This window comes from Trachemys scripta, chromosome 15 (assembly GCF_013100865.1).
Source record: "Trachemys scripta elegans isolate TJP31775 chromosome 15, CAS_Tse_1.0, whole genome shotgun sequence".
Lineage (NCBI taxonomy): Eukaryota > Metazoa > Chordata > Testudines > Emydidae > Trachemys > Trachemys scripta.
Genome location: NC_048312.1, coordinates 18,504,086 through 18,518,895, shown reverse-complemented (window position 1 = coordinate 18,518,895; position 14,810 = coordinate 18,504,086). Strand labels below are relative to the sequence as shown.

The window sequence follows — 14,810 nt, the reverse complement described above, 5'->3', positions numbered from 1 at the left end:
TCAGGCTGGGGCTCGGATAATCCATTGCTAGTACTGGAGTGGGGGGTGTGGTTTGAGAGTTGGGATAATCCATTGCCCGTGAGTGGATGGGTTTCGAGTCCGGAAGTGAAGTCAACGTAGGCGCCGCCATATGTGTTATCTGATTGGAGCCCGGAGCTCCCGCGGGGAGTGGGGGAGGCTCGCGAGAGGATGGTGAGGGGGCTAGGGAGAGGATAACAGCGTAGGGTGCGCTGCGCCCTGCGGCTGGCCCGCAATATGTCGGCCCTGGCGGTGGCGGCTGCTGCGGGGTTTGCGTGGAGGGGAAGCGGCTCCGGATCTGGCTCCGGTTCCGGCTCCTCACGGGGCTTTTACTTCAACACGGTGCTGTCGCTGTCCCGCTCGCTGGCCGTGCAGAGACCCGCTCCCCTGGAGAAGGTAACGGGTGGGGCTCCTCCCATTGCTCCTCCCACCCCTCTTGGGGCGGCAGGTGTCATGTATGTGGGGCGTCAGGGCGTGTCACGTATGTGAGTTGTACGACATGTATGTGAGGCAGCGTGTGTCCCGGAGGGGGACGTGTCCTGCATGGAGGGCGGTGCGCGCTCTTTGGTAGATGTCATACATGGAGGGAACAGGGTTTCATGCCTGGGGATGCTCCGTGCGTCATACATGTTGGGACGTGTCATGTGAGGCAGCGTGTGTGTCCCCTGTGACAAGCTGGGTGTTATGCCTGGGGATGGAGTCAGTGTGTGGTGAAGGCGGTGTGTCAGAGTTTATATGTCTCTATGTGGATGCTGGATCTATGCATGATGTTTGTGTGGCTCACCTATAGGGCAACCAAGCTAAGAAGAGCTTGACAGAAATTGGTTTCAGGTTATGAACGTTGATGAATGTTCAGGAAGGTTTTCAAAATATCCCGGTGGTTTTGTTTTTGCAGAGCACTTGTCCTAACAGCCTGCTGAAAGAGAGTTTGCCCCAGATACCTAAGGAACCTAGTTTTTTTAAGAGGAATTAGCACAGGGGTTCTCAAACTGGGGGTTGGGACCCCTTAGGTGGTCATGAGGTTCTTACATGGGGGGTCACAAGCTGTCAGCCTCCAGTCCAAACCACGCTTTGCTTCCAACATTTATAATGGTGTTAAATTTATAAACAAGTGTTTTTAATTTATAACGGGGGGTCACACTCAGAGTCTTGCTATGTGAAAGGGATCACCAGTACAAAAGTTTGAGAACCACTGAATTAGCATAACAATAATTAGATCTGTTTTTATGGTATGTATAAGAAATCAAGTTTTTTCCTGTGTCATGTCAAGTTAAAGCAACATTCTTTAATGCTTGGTATTGGTATGTAGTGGAGCTAGAAATGTATAAGGTTAGGTTGATGGCAAGTGTGCTGTTGTAACAGGTTTTTTTTAGCATAGTTAGACTAGGCATAGGAAGTCTCCCAAGGGTGCTGAGTAGGACATGGTACCTGCGGAGCATCAGTTTGGTCTAGGACTTTAGACCTATGGGTATGTCTTTGTTATGCTTCTTACCTTGAGCTAATTGGCAATCAGTTTAAAAACGTCTAGTGAAAGCAAGCCTACGAGAGCAAAGCCTAAATATGTGAACGTTAGGCCTGGAATAGGTCCTTAACGTAGATGTTTAATGCTCACAAAGAACAGTTGGCTTGTAGGAGCTCTTTTTGTTTTGTAGTACATAACAATGATAAAATGATAAGTTATAATTTACTAGATTATTATTGCATATAAAATTGTTCGAACTAAAACATAAATGAATGGGTAGTTGAGTTTTCCAAAATGAAAATTCTGCATTAATGTAAACAACAGTATCTGACTTGTCCCTAGCCAATTCTTGTACATTTTTAGAATTAATTTTGTTTGATGGACCACCAAGATGTCTATCTCTGATGCGGTAGTCAACTAAAAATAAAGTTCTCTCATTACAGATTCACCCGTATTTAGAGTATTTTATGGGAACCTGGGTTAGGGTTATTATTTGATTTTAAGGGATGCTGTCAGATTATTTATCGGTAAATAAATTTGTTGTGTTGTTAACTACCCGAGATTATTAAAAATAAAGGAAAGTAACTACATTTATTTTTTTACTATTTGAACAATTTTATGTGATGCAGAAGATTAACTGTCAGTATGCTATGAATAATGTAGTTAGGAGATAGGGATGTGTTTTTAGGATCAATGGCAGTACTGTGATGGTTAAGGTTCCCAGAATTAGATCAGTTTGTGGCGGATAGGTTCATTAATGGCTATTAGACAAGATGGTCAGGGATGCAACCTCATGCTTTGAGTTTCCCTAAACCTCTGACTGCCAGAAACTGGGACTGGATGACAGAGGATGGATCACTGGAGAATTGCCATGTTCTGTTCATTCCCTCTGAAGAAATTGGTCATTGGCCACTGTCGGAAGACAGGATACTGGGGTAGATGGACCATTAATTAGCCTGCCCCAGTATGGCCGTTCTTATTTTGTTACAATGAACAACAAGTCCCAGGTGGCAGTCATAAGATACAATGTCTAATTTAAAAAAAAAAAACTATTTAAAATGCAGGCACTTTGTTAATATAACAAAAATTTACATTTATGCCCACTTTCTATACAACCATCCACTTCTGACATGCACATTCAGAAACTATGGCCCTATCAATGACTATGAAGTCTTAAGATAAATCGGAGCCCCAGCATACAATATAGTTCTGTGCAGAAGACCAAACACACTGAGACTACCAGGCACAGAGCTTACTAATGTGAATGCTTACTTCTCATTTAAGTAATCTACTCAGAATATTAAGCAGTATGCCTGGTATTAACTGTTGGCAGGGACAGGCTCTTAGACTGCAAACCAGTGGAGTAAATTCCAAGCCTCCGCAGTTTTCTTTACATTGGTGGTGCTTACCAGACAATGTCACCTTCAGTTTTGACCCAAAGTAAATTTCATCAAAATAAATATTTTCCCAAAGTGCTTAAGAACAGAACTATAACTACTAAAGAACCTGAAAGTGAAATCTGGGGGAGGGGGAAGGAGGGAGAGTGAAACTGATTTATTTTCTGCTGTCCTTAAATTGTGGGAAATGCAAAAAGTAAACAAAGAGCATTAAAATAAACTGTTTTTTTTATTTCACATAACCACCCATGGTGGTGTTTTACATCAGTCAAAACAATGTCATTTGTGTGGTATGATAAAATATTTTAACAGTAAGCAATGCTCAACCTTAACCATCACACCTAAATGGTGTGGAGAAAGCTTTTTTGGTGGCCACTGCACATTGAGCAGATGTTACCAGTGAACTATCAATGATGACTCCAAGATATTTCTGGATTGATAACAGCTAATTTAGACCCCATCATTTTATATGTATAGTTGGGATTGTGTTTTCCAGTGTGCATTTCTTTGCACTTATCAACACTGAATTTCATTTGCTATTTTTGTCACCCAGTCAACCAGTTTTGTGAGATCCCTTTGTAAGTCTTACCTAAATCCAAAGTGGACTGCGATCTTGAGTAATTTTATATCGTCCGCAAATTTGCCACCTCACTGTTCACCCCTTTTTCCAGCTTTTTTATCAATATGTTGAACAACACAAGATGCTGGGGGGGGACATTGCTTTTATGCTTCTGTACTATAAATTAATGCATATTGTTTGGAAACCTTTTTTAAAACTGTTCAGTGTTAGAGAAGTTTGGATGAGAGAACCATGAAATACAGTGATCAGAAAATCTGAATTGCAAATGAAATGACACTTATCCAGTAAGACATATTGAGTACTCTTATATAATAGTTCATAATAAAAATAACTGTTTTCCTTTCTGGTCTTACAGTAGAAAATACTCCTTTTCAGATATTAAAATACTTGGTTAACCTTTTTTCAACCTGACTGCCTAAAGTTAGGCACTTAAGTAAGAAGTGACCTGACAGACAAAGGTACTGAGCACCCCTTTTCAACATCGGTAGGATCTGTGGGTACTCAACACCTTTGAAAGTCAGGGCATTTTGATGACTTGTCTTTACAGGTTTCTCCTTTTAAATAATGTCCGCTTTCGGTATGTAAAGCAGACATCTGTGAGATTTGATATATTCTGTGCTTGTGTATTCAGTAAATATGAAAGCAGATACTACAGTAGTAGGTAAGGTAATGGTAGAATAATACTTAGCTCTGGCAACTTATTCTGTTACGTGGTTACAAGGATTTGAACAATCTGTCCCACCCAGCTAGGCAATACTGTTTGCTTTAGCAATACTGTGTATGAAGAAAGCATCGCTGTGGCAATGACAACATCTACTTCCATCCATGGTTAAGAAAAGGTTTCCGTATTCAAGGGAGATGAGCAAATATAATGGTATATAGCCCTATTGTGAATTTCTTGCACATCCAGAAACCCAGTGAATTCAGTGGAAGGGAGTTTTCAGTGCACAAGGAATGCAGGATTGGGCCCTGTCACATACTATATGATATTTATGCAAAGTTTCAAGATTTCCAGAAAGACTTCTTGGAGATCTAAAGATTATACAATTGTAGAAGAAAATTGTTAAATGACCCTAAGTATAAAAGTGGACAGTTGGCATCCATTCTTTCCTTTCTTTAAACATCATTCTTCACTTCCACTGGAACCTGGTTATTTTCATTAAAAGGCTGAATAATAAAGGACATTTGGTGTGGAATTGACTCTTTGAATTGACTTGATGCAGTCTACTCAGTGTTCTGCCCTGAAAAACATTAGTGATGGCACTGGGGGCTACCCAGAGGAAATTGTGGAAGCCCCATTGCCTGGTATCTTTAAAAAACTAGAGAATGTACTGTATGGAAGAACCCTGTTTTGGCAGGGGAATGGCACAATGACCTTTTAGGTCTCTTCCATCTCTGATTTCTAAGAATGATAAAGCCAAGGCTTTTAATTTGGTTTTCTTAGGCTATATCTACATTACAAACGAGGGGTGTCATTCCTGTGCTTGTGTGCACACACTCAAAGTAGTTCAATGAGAGCTAGCCGAAATATAACTAGTAGTGTAGCTTCAGTAGCATGGACAGTGGCAATGGAGGCAGTTTCAGGTGGGTTTGTACTTTGCACAGCTCAGCCATGCCTCTGCTGTTGCTGCCCATGCTACCGCCGCTCTGCTTTCTCATTGAACGAGGGCGAGTATGTGTATGTGAGCTAGTTCATAGTGTAGACCAGGGATCGGCAACCTTTGGCCCCTGGCGCGCCAGTGGGGGCTGTGGGAAGCAGCGCGGGAGAAGGGATGTGCTGGCCGCCACTTCCATTGGCCTGGAGCGGCGAACTGCGGCCAGTGGGAGCCAGGATCGTCCGAAACAGCCTATGCGGCAGGTAAACCGGCCCGGCCCGCCAGGGTGCTTACCCTGGAGAGCCGCGTGCCAAAGGTTGCCGATCCCTGGTGTAGACCTAGCCATAGGGTCACTTGTGGGTATTGGCAGTCAGAGTTTTAATGTGTGCGTTGTGTTCCTCAATGCCGTTTTTTAACTTTCTTTTTTTTTTTTTTTTTTTTTTTTTTTTTCTTTTCTGCAGGTACAGAAGCTGCTATGTATGTGCCCGGTGGATTTCCATGGGATTTTCCAGCTAGATGAGCGCCGCAGAGATGCTGTGATTGCTTTGGGAATTTTTCTCATTGAGTCTGACCTTCAGGTACAACTTTCTCCCTCATTTTGACTTTCTTTAGCTGAAATACTTTTGAATAAATCTCTAAATGGGGTTGGTTGGTGAATGAAATGTAGGTATGGCAGTTCCTTGCTTGAAATAAGACATGGCAAAGTATGGAAGTGAACGTAGCCTCTATCTAGACTCGCTATTTAGAACGGTTTGCACAAAAATGTAATGTGCAATTGCTTGCTTAAATTTTCACACACATTATGTTTGAACATATACCTACACCTGAAAATCAGGCCCATAATTTCCTTTTTATGCATGGGAGGGATTAGGATGAAAACCTATACATATAAGGCTGTTTATGTTGTTCACTAACGTTCATCTTAAACGTCTGGCCTCTCTGGGACAGGCAGCCATGATGTTTCTGTGAGCTGATGCGAAGGCTTCAGTCTGCCCAAAGGTGGTGTCATCTCTAGAAGGAGAGAGATGTGATGCCTTAAGTGCCTGATCCAAAATCCATTAAACGCAATGTGAATCTTTTCATTGACTTCAGTCGGTTTTGGATCAGGCCATAAGCCACCTCTGTTTTAGCCTCCCCCTTGGTTGATCTAGATGAATGCGATATTATTAACAGCTTTGCTGTTTTTTTGTTTTTTAATTTTGTGATGTGAACTCATTACTAAGAACTGGGCAAACCACATCACTTGTAATGGAACTTGGCATTTATATGATGCTTTATGTATTCAAAGCATTGAACAAGTGTTAATCCACCCCTGTGAGGGAAGTTAGTACTGTCCCCAATTTATACATTAGGAAACTGAGCATGTACTGAGAGGTTAAGTGATTTGCTCAAGGCTATGGAATGCAACAGAGGAAGGGCTGGCAGAATTTGGGAGTTTCCACTGTTTTAGCAATCTAGCAAAATGATTTTCTGCTTCTTGTTAGACTCAAGTCAACATACTAGAGACAAACGATCAAGACATATAATCAGCCCCAAATTGCATGATAGACCAACAGTGTCCTGTCTCATTTAGCAATTGGCAGGATGGAACAGTTTTATCTATAGCATTGGACTAGTTACATGACTTACCTTGTCTGTATTAAGTCTGTTATGCGATATTTAGGTAGCCTGTAAATAATCATTAGATGACTTGAGTTCTATATATATAGTCACTTTACCCTTCCTCTGCATGACTAATGTGTATTGAAACTGTTACTCAATTTTTATCCTCCATTTCAAACAAATGTTTTCTCTTTCAGCACAAAGACAGTGTGGTTCCTTATCTTCTCCGGCTTCTGAGGGGTCTTCCCAAAGTGCAATGGATAGAAGAAAGCACTGCACGAAAAGGCAGAGGTTGTTTTAAGTTTTACTCTTCAGAGTATGTGCTTGGGAAATTGTACTCAGTCCAGAACTTAGTTCTAAGGGAAGTGATCAGCTCCCTTGTGCTTTTAGCTGTTGACATAACTGCCTGTGTTGGAAAGATACAGCAGTAAAATTGATTCTTCTTGAGAGGCCAGAAAGGAAGTTGAATAGCTCACACCTTTCCTGATGTCAGCTTAGCTGCTTTCCAAATAATTCGATACCAGTCAGTCACATCTTCAGGGCTAAGTTGTTAAGAGATAGTATAATGACTAGAGTGGAGAGTGATAGTCAAGATTCTTGGGTGCTATTCCCAGCTTTGCCACTGGTTTGTTGTTCAAACTTGGGTAAAACACTTAACTTCTTGGAGTCTTAATTTACCTATCTTTAAAATGGTAGAGAGAATACTTATCTACCATGTAGGGGTATGTAAGGTTTAGTTTGCTAATGTTTGTAAAAGTATTTTGAAATCCTGAAAAGCTCCTCATTAGAGTGCATGTTGCTGTTCATTTATTTATTTATTTATTTTTATTAAATTATGCGCGACATATTTAGGATTTTCCCTTTTCACAGCAAGGCTATAGAAACTGGAAACTCCTATTTTTCCCTTCTTCAGGAAAGACTAAGCCCACCTGTCTGATATGTTTTTCTTAGGGCATTTCTCTCTCCTCTCAAATCTCACTTTCCTACCAGGGAACAACTCTGAACTTCATAGTTTGCAACTTTCTGACATCAGCTGGTTTTTGTACTTTCCTCTCCTACTGAGAATGTCCAGCCTTCTCTGTTTAAAACCTCTTAGAATGAGTCAGTCAGGTTCTTTTCAGATTCAACTTAATTTCAGCAAGGATTGGTAGGGGTGCTTTATTAAAATCTTTGCCACCTGAAAGGCACATTTACTCAAACACTGTTAGCTTTTTTTTTTTTTGTCCAAGAGATTCAAATGATCATAGAATATCAGGGTTGGAAGGGACCTCAGGAGGTCATCTAGTCCAAACCCCTGCTCAGAGCAGGACCAATCCCCAACTAAATCATCCCAGCCAGGGCTTTGTCAAGGTGGGCCTTAAAAACCTCTAAGGAAGGAGATTTCACCACCTCCCTAGGTAACCCATTCCAGTGCTTCACCACCCTCCTAGTGAAAAAGTTTTTCCTAATATCTAATCTAAACCTCCCTCTCTGCAATTTGAGACCATTACTTCTTGTTCTGTCATCCGGTACCACTGAGAACAGTTTAGGTCCATCCTCTTTGGAACCCCCTTTCGGGTAGTTGAAAGCAGCTATCAAATCCGCTCTCATTCTTCTCTTCTGCAGCCTCTCCTCATGAGTCATGTGCTCCAGCCCCTAATCATTTTTGTTGCACTTCGCTGGACCCTTTCCAATTTTTCCATATCCTTCTTGTAGTGTGGGGCCTAAAACTGGACACAGTACTCCAGATGAGGCCTCACCAATGCTGAATAGAGGGGAATGATCACGTCCCTCGAACTGCTGGCAATGCTCCTATTTATACAGCCCAAAATGCTGTTAACCTTCTTGGCAACAAGGGCATGCTGTTGACTCATACCGAGCTTCTCGTCCACTGTAACCCCTAGGTCCTTTTCTGCAGAACTGCTGCCCAGCCACTTGGTCCCTAGTCTATGGCAGTGCATGGGATTCTTCTGTCCTAAGTGCAGGACTCTGCACTTGTCCTTGTTGAACCTAATCAGATTTCTTTTGGCCCAATCCTCTAATTTGTCTAGGTCCCTCTGTATCCTATCCCTACCCTCAGTGTATCTACCACTCCTCCCAGTTTAGTGTCATCTGCAAACTTGCTGAGGGTACAATCCACACCGTCTTCCAGATCATTAATGAAGATATTGAACAAAACTGGCCCCAGGACCGACCCTTGGGGCACTCCGCTTGATACTGGCTGCCAATTAGACACGGAGCCATTGATCACTATCCGTTGAGCCCGACGATCTAGCCAGCTTTCTATCCACTTTATAGTCCGTTCATCCAGCCCATACTTCTTTAACTTGCTGGGAAGAATACTGTGGGAGACCGTATCAAAAGCTTTGCTAAAGTCCAGGAATAACACATCCACTGCTTTCCCCTCCTCCACAGTGCCAGATATCTCATCATAGAAGGCAGTTAGTCAGGCATGACTTGCCCTTGGTGAATCCATGCTGACTGTTCCTGATCACTTTCCTCTCCTCAAAGTGATTCAAAAGTGATTCCTTGATTTTTCAAGGGACTGAGGAGAGGGCTGACTGGCCTGTAGTTCCCCAGATCCTCCTCCTTCTCTTTTTTAAAGGTGGGCACTACATTAGCCTTTTCTGGTCATCTGGGACCTCCCCTGATCGCCACGAGTTTTCAGAGATAATGGCCAATGGCTCTGCAATCACATCCACCAACTCCTTTAGCACCCTCAGATGCAGTGCATCCAAGCCCATGGACTTGTGCTTGTCCAGCTTTTCTAAATAGTCCTGAACCACTTCTTTCTCCACAGAGGGCTGGTCACCTCCTCCCCATACTGTGCTGCCCAGTGCAGTAGTCCTGGGAGCTGACCTTGTTCGTGAAGACAGAGGCAAAAAAAGCATTGAGTACATTAGCTTTTTCCACATCTTCTGTCACTAGGTTGCCTCCCCCATTCAGTAAGGGCCCACACTTTCCCTGACCACCTTCTTGTTGCTAATGTACCTGTAGAAACCCTTCTTGTTACTCTTAACATCCCTAGCTGGCTGCAACTCCAATTGTGATTTGGCCTTCCTGATTTCACTCCTGCATGCCTGAACAATATTTTTATACTCCTCCCTGGTCATTTGTCCAAGCTTCCACTTCCTGTAAGCTGCTTTTTTGTGTTTAAGAGCAGCAAGGATTTCACTTTTAAGCCAAGGTGGTCGTCTGCCATATTTACTATTCTGTCTACACATCAGGATGGTTTGTTCCTGCAACCTCAATAAGGATTCTTTAAAATACAGCCAGCTCTCTTGGACAATGATGCTATTGTCTTGTCTGCACTCCAGTCCATTATTGTCACCAGTGGATAACCTGTCAGGGTATAATGTGGTAGTGAAGTTGTTACTCATCAGCATATCCTGCCTTGCAGCCTATGTCAGTCCTGTCCTGTGGCCTGATCCTGCGGCCCTTATGATTATTAAACAATAGGGTTTCTCCTGCATGTTGGGAAGACACTGGCTTTTCTGAAACAGATATGCTAGCTTTATAGGTTGTTGCAATAATGACTATTCCATATTAGCAAATCTTTCTGCTTCTGTTGCGCTTACTCCTTTTCCTTTATTGCATCTTTCATTAGTTCTCAGACTTGGAATCAGTATGCCTTTCTTTCTCGCTTTCTTTCAACACTGGAATTTGTTCATTGTCTGACTGTTAATGCCAAATGACTACTTTATTTTAATCTGTCTTCTGCCATGGCTTATATATGAAACAAGGAATATTTATTATTCCCTCTAAAGCAACATATTTCTCTTGTTTTTCACTAATTACTGGCTAAAGGGTATGATTTAAATCTTCATGTATATGTGAGTTACTCATACACTGACTTGGTTGATTTAGCTGTGCCATGGGGCATTATTGAAAGGTTGCCTTATGACTTCTTGTGACAATAATAAAATATTACTTCTTATTTTCAAATGGCTGACCCAAGTCCTATTGTAATGTTGTCTCTCCTCTCTCCACCCTTTCCCTCCCCGCTTCTGTAGGCATGCTTCCAGTTGCAGAAAACTTCAGCTTCTGCTTGGTGACTTTGTTGTCAGATGTTGCCTATAGGGATGCCACTCTTAGAGAACAGGTAGAGTTCACTGAAATTTTTCAATGTGCACTCTTAGATGTCTGTTGCTTAAATAACTATCTCAAAAAGGTGCAAAAAGGGTTTAAAATAAAGAATACCATGGCTACTTTTCTTCACAAAGGACGCGATCACATAAACACTGCAGTTGAATAACTTTACTTCTGTGAATCGTCCTGTGGTGCTCAAAAGTTACTCACACATGTCTTTTGAGGTTTAAGCCCAAAACATTGCCCATAACAAAGCCAAGTGACTCAGAATTATTGTGTTTATACCGGAGTTGGAGATATTGCTTTCTCAAAATGCTAATGCTTATGAGTTTATTTAGGCTATTACTTTAGCTAAGGAGGCTTCTTTAATTAAATGAGTTAGAGAGAAACATTTCTTTCTTTCATACAGTATCAAAAACCCGTTCAATTTAAAATATGTGATGTTCAAAATTAATGTTTGCAAGTTTCATTTGACTTAATGTAATGATCTGGCATGTGCTAGCTTTAAAGTGTTCACTGAAGAATGTTTTTGTACGTCTTCCTTGGTTGTTGTAGGTTTTAGAGGCAATTCTGCAAGTGATGCAGTTCCTGCTGGGAATGTGCCAGTCCCCACAAAACCAGGAGAAAGGTATTGGAACAGTTCTTTAAATTGGTGTTGCAACTTTATTTTAGCATCATCTGAACTTCACTTGCTCTCTAACCTTCACCACCATGCTTTTTAAAAGGTGTATTATATAACTAGCATTAATCATTTGGGCTGTAATTGATAACAGAATGTCCATAATTGGTGAGTGCATTCTGTCTTTTGTTTGAATGCTGATTGGTAAATTTTGAGCTAAGCTGAAAATACATATTTACTTATATGATGTAAATTTGCCGTTCTTCCTCTAATAATGCAAGTCTGGCTTTGTGATGTATATTGTGCTGCAATGCTTTTAGTGAGCTTGTAGCAAAGCTGGCAAGAGGAAGTCATAAGCTGCTAGTAGTATACTGTAGTAAGAAAGATACATGACTTAATTTTGTTTTCTAGAATACTTGTGCAAATATGCAGTCCCGTGCCTGATTGGAATTTCACGAGCATTTGGTCGCTACAGCAATTCAGAAGAGTCTCTCCTCTCAAAGCTTTTCCCTAAAGCTCTTCCACATTCCCTGAGAGTCCCGGAAGAACTTGAAGGAATTCGCAGACGTTCTTTTAATGATTTTAGATCAATTCTTCCCAGCTCTCTTCTCACAGTCTGTCAAGAAGGAACCTTAAAGAGAAAGACCAGCAGTGTGTCCAGCATCTCACAGGTTTGTGTGGCCACCTTTACAATGAAGACAGCGCTTAAGTCCTTTTCTGTTCTTTGGTGGAATTAAGAGATGCTCAAAATTATGTCCAATGACAGTCATTCAGTGCTGTACTTGAACAGATTCAAAGCTTTCTATCTTTTTCAGTTGTTCAGCTCTCCCTGAACCACAGAATAATTGATGACAGTTAAGCTAGCTACCACCATATTAATAGTTTTTACTTAAAAGATCTCCAAGGATTTGCAATCATTAAGCCTTGCACTATCCCTGTGTAGCAGGTATAATAATGCATACCTGTTTAGCAGATGGGAAAGTTAGACAGAGAAGTTAACAGTTTGAGTCTTCAGAGGTGATGACCACTGACAATGCCCTTTGGCTTCAGGAGGAGCTGTAAGCGTGCACCCCCTTTGGAAAATCAGACTTCAGATGACCTGCCCAGAATCACAGAATGAGGTATTAGCAGAGTTGGGCATATACCCCAGGAATCCTGATGACTACTGCATTCCGTTAACCAGGACACTCATTCCCTTCTTCATCAGTGCCTCTTTGTGTTTGAAGTTGTGGCCTGACTCAAGCCCGATTCTGAGAGTTACTAAACACTCAAAACTCCCATTGACTTCAGTAGGGGTTGTGGGCTCATCAGCACCTTTCTGGATATATTAATGATAATATGCATTTTTAAAAGAGAAAATATATTTGAATCCATATCATGTTAGATTTCTCAAGGCTTCACTGGCCTTTAATGATAAAATGCAACTATTATCTTGTGTTTCAGGTCAGTCCTGAACGTGGAATTCCCCCTCCCAGCTCCCCTGGAGGATCTGCCATTCATTACTTTGAAGGTAAAGCTTCAGCTTCCAGTCTTTACTATATTGCCAAAGAGCAGTGTGTTTTTTGTCACTCTTTACCAATAGGAAGGCTAGGGAACCCAAACCTCCGTGCATTCTCTTTGCCTTCAGGGTTGCTGGTAGTAATTCTTTGGCATGTATGTGGTAGAGTTCTGATACGTTTTGCATTAACAAGTTATTGGATAATCTTTATTTCCAGCAATAGTGGTTTCCAACAACAATGTTTTTTTGTCTAGCTTCCAAGAGAGACATTTTCTGACTGCTAAGCAGTTTATGCCTAGCCCTAGAGAGCTTAATCAAACTGTGGCAAAACATTGTTTAGAAGATTAGGCAGAATAACTTTACATAACAAATGTTTTATATTGTATGTCACTGTACAGCTAAAATGGCAGACTGAGGATTGGAATCTTGAATCCTGTTTGATGGCAAGTTGTATAAGCCCAAAGTAACGCACCTTACTAGAAATAAATTTGGTATGTGTAGGTTATAGGAACTCTTACTTTGGCGTGCCAAAATTGTGAACTGTCATGGAAAAGTCAAAGTTAAAACTCACAAAAGGGAGATCTTGAAAGACTATACTGACTATGTATGTACTCATTGCTATGGATACAATACTAAAATCAAGTGGTAGAATTCCAGCTGTGAATGAGATGAGCCTGTCACCTTTCAGTGGGACACTTGCAGAGCTGAAAAAATAAATTGATACTCTTGATGAAGTGGGAGGAGAGTGAGCTCTGTACTTATTGGGTCTTTTGTTATTTTTTGGCTTTGTTTAGCCCTTTTGGGCGCCTTATTGCTTGGGCTGTTCCCAGCCTTTGACTGAATAGTGCTCTCCCTCTTCTGGGCAACTCTGGCTTAAGTTTGTCTTCTCCCTTTTATTTCCTATCTGTCCTTCCTATTAATTATTTCTGGAGGACTCTCCCTTCAGGATCAATAGTTTGAACAGGGATTTCAGAGTAAGGCTCGCCTAATTAACTGGTCACAGGGCAGTTCATTTAATTCCTTCCTGTCTTAGGTCAGTCTGTACAACCCGTCATACCCACCTACACCTCTTCAGCTCAGGTATTCATGTTTGGATTAAAAAAAAAAGGAAAGGGGGAGTTAGAGAATTCTTCTCTTATGCTGTTAATGAAAAAACGTAGATGAATGGGGCATACTGTGGATTGGGCTATATGTATGCGGAATTTCTTAGGCTCCCTTTTTGAACCATAGGAACTATAATACTGGAACAGACTAATAGTCCCTCTACTTCGGGATTTTGCTTTCAGCACTAGCTTCTATCAAACGCTTAAAAGGCAGATAAACCTTGCATTATCCCCCATAATGCACCTGAACAGTTACACACTTGTTTCTTTTTCCTGACCCGGGTTTGTAATAGTCTTAGGCCTTGGCTACACTTACCAGCTAGTTCGACGGCTGGAAATCGAAGTTCTGGGTTCGACTTATCGCGTCTAGTCTGGACGCGATAAGTCGAACCCGGAAGTGCTTGCCGTCGACTGCGGTACTCCAGCTCGGCGAGAGGAGTACCGCGGAGTCGACGGGGGAGCCTGCCTGCCACGTGTGGACCAAGGTAAGTTCGAACTAAGGTACTTCGACTTCAGCTACGTTATTCACGTAGCTGAAGTTGCGTACCTTAGTTCGAATTGGGGGGGGTAGTGTAGACCAAGCCTTACTTTCTGATGCAAGAGAATTGATGGCCTTTGTTGTTTTTATTCTATCCAAGATACAGGAGTTGAACTAAAAAAAAATTTTTTTTTTCCTTCAGTAAATAATACATTTTGAAAGTCTGTTAATCACAAGAAAAACACTGTATTAACTCACGCAGCTGAGGAGTTACAAAAAGCAAGATGGTGATGCCAGAAAGGGAATGGAGTGCCAAAAGTTCATACGTGGCTTCTTGATGACCAGTGTACTCTAGTATTAAAATTATATATTGATTTCTCTTGTACCTTC

At 41.6% G+C, this 14,810-nt stretch overlaps 1 protein-coding gene across 2 annotated transcripts in view; it reads left to right on the top strand.

Moving 5' to 3' along the window:
- The first annotated feature begins 197 nt into the window (after window positions 1–197).
- Window positions 198–14,810, top strand: part of PI4KA (phosphatidylinositol 4-kinase alpha) — a 91,528-nt gene continuing 76,915 nt past the window's right edge. For both annotated transcript variants that reach the window (XM_034791615.1, XM_034791614.1), the window contains exons 1-7: window positions 198–414; window positions 5,514–5,630; window positions 6,852–6,945; window positions 10,647–10,735; window positions 11,278–11,350; window positions 11,753–12,012; window positions 12,785–12,851. In XM_034791615.1, coding sequence (XP_034647506.1) covers window positions 256–414; window positions 5,514–5,630; window positions 6,852–6,945; window positions 10,647–10,735; window positions 11,278–11,350; window positions 11,753–12,012; window positions 12,785–12,851 — 859 coding nt within the window. In that variant the 5' untranslated portion in view covers window positions 198–255. The remainder of the gene's footprint in view (window positions 415–5,513; window positions 5,631–6,851; window positions 6,946–10,646; window positions 10,736–11,277; window positions 11,351–11,752; window positions 12,013–12,784; window positions 12,852–14,810) is intronic.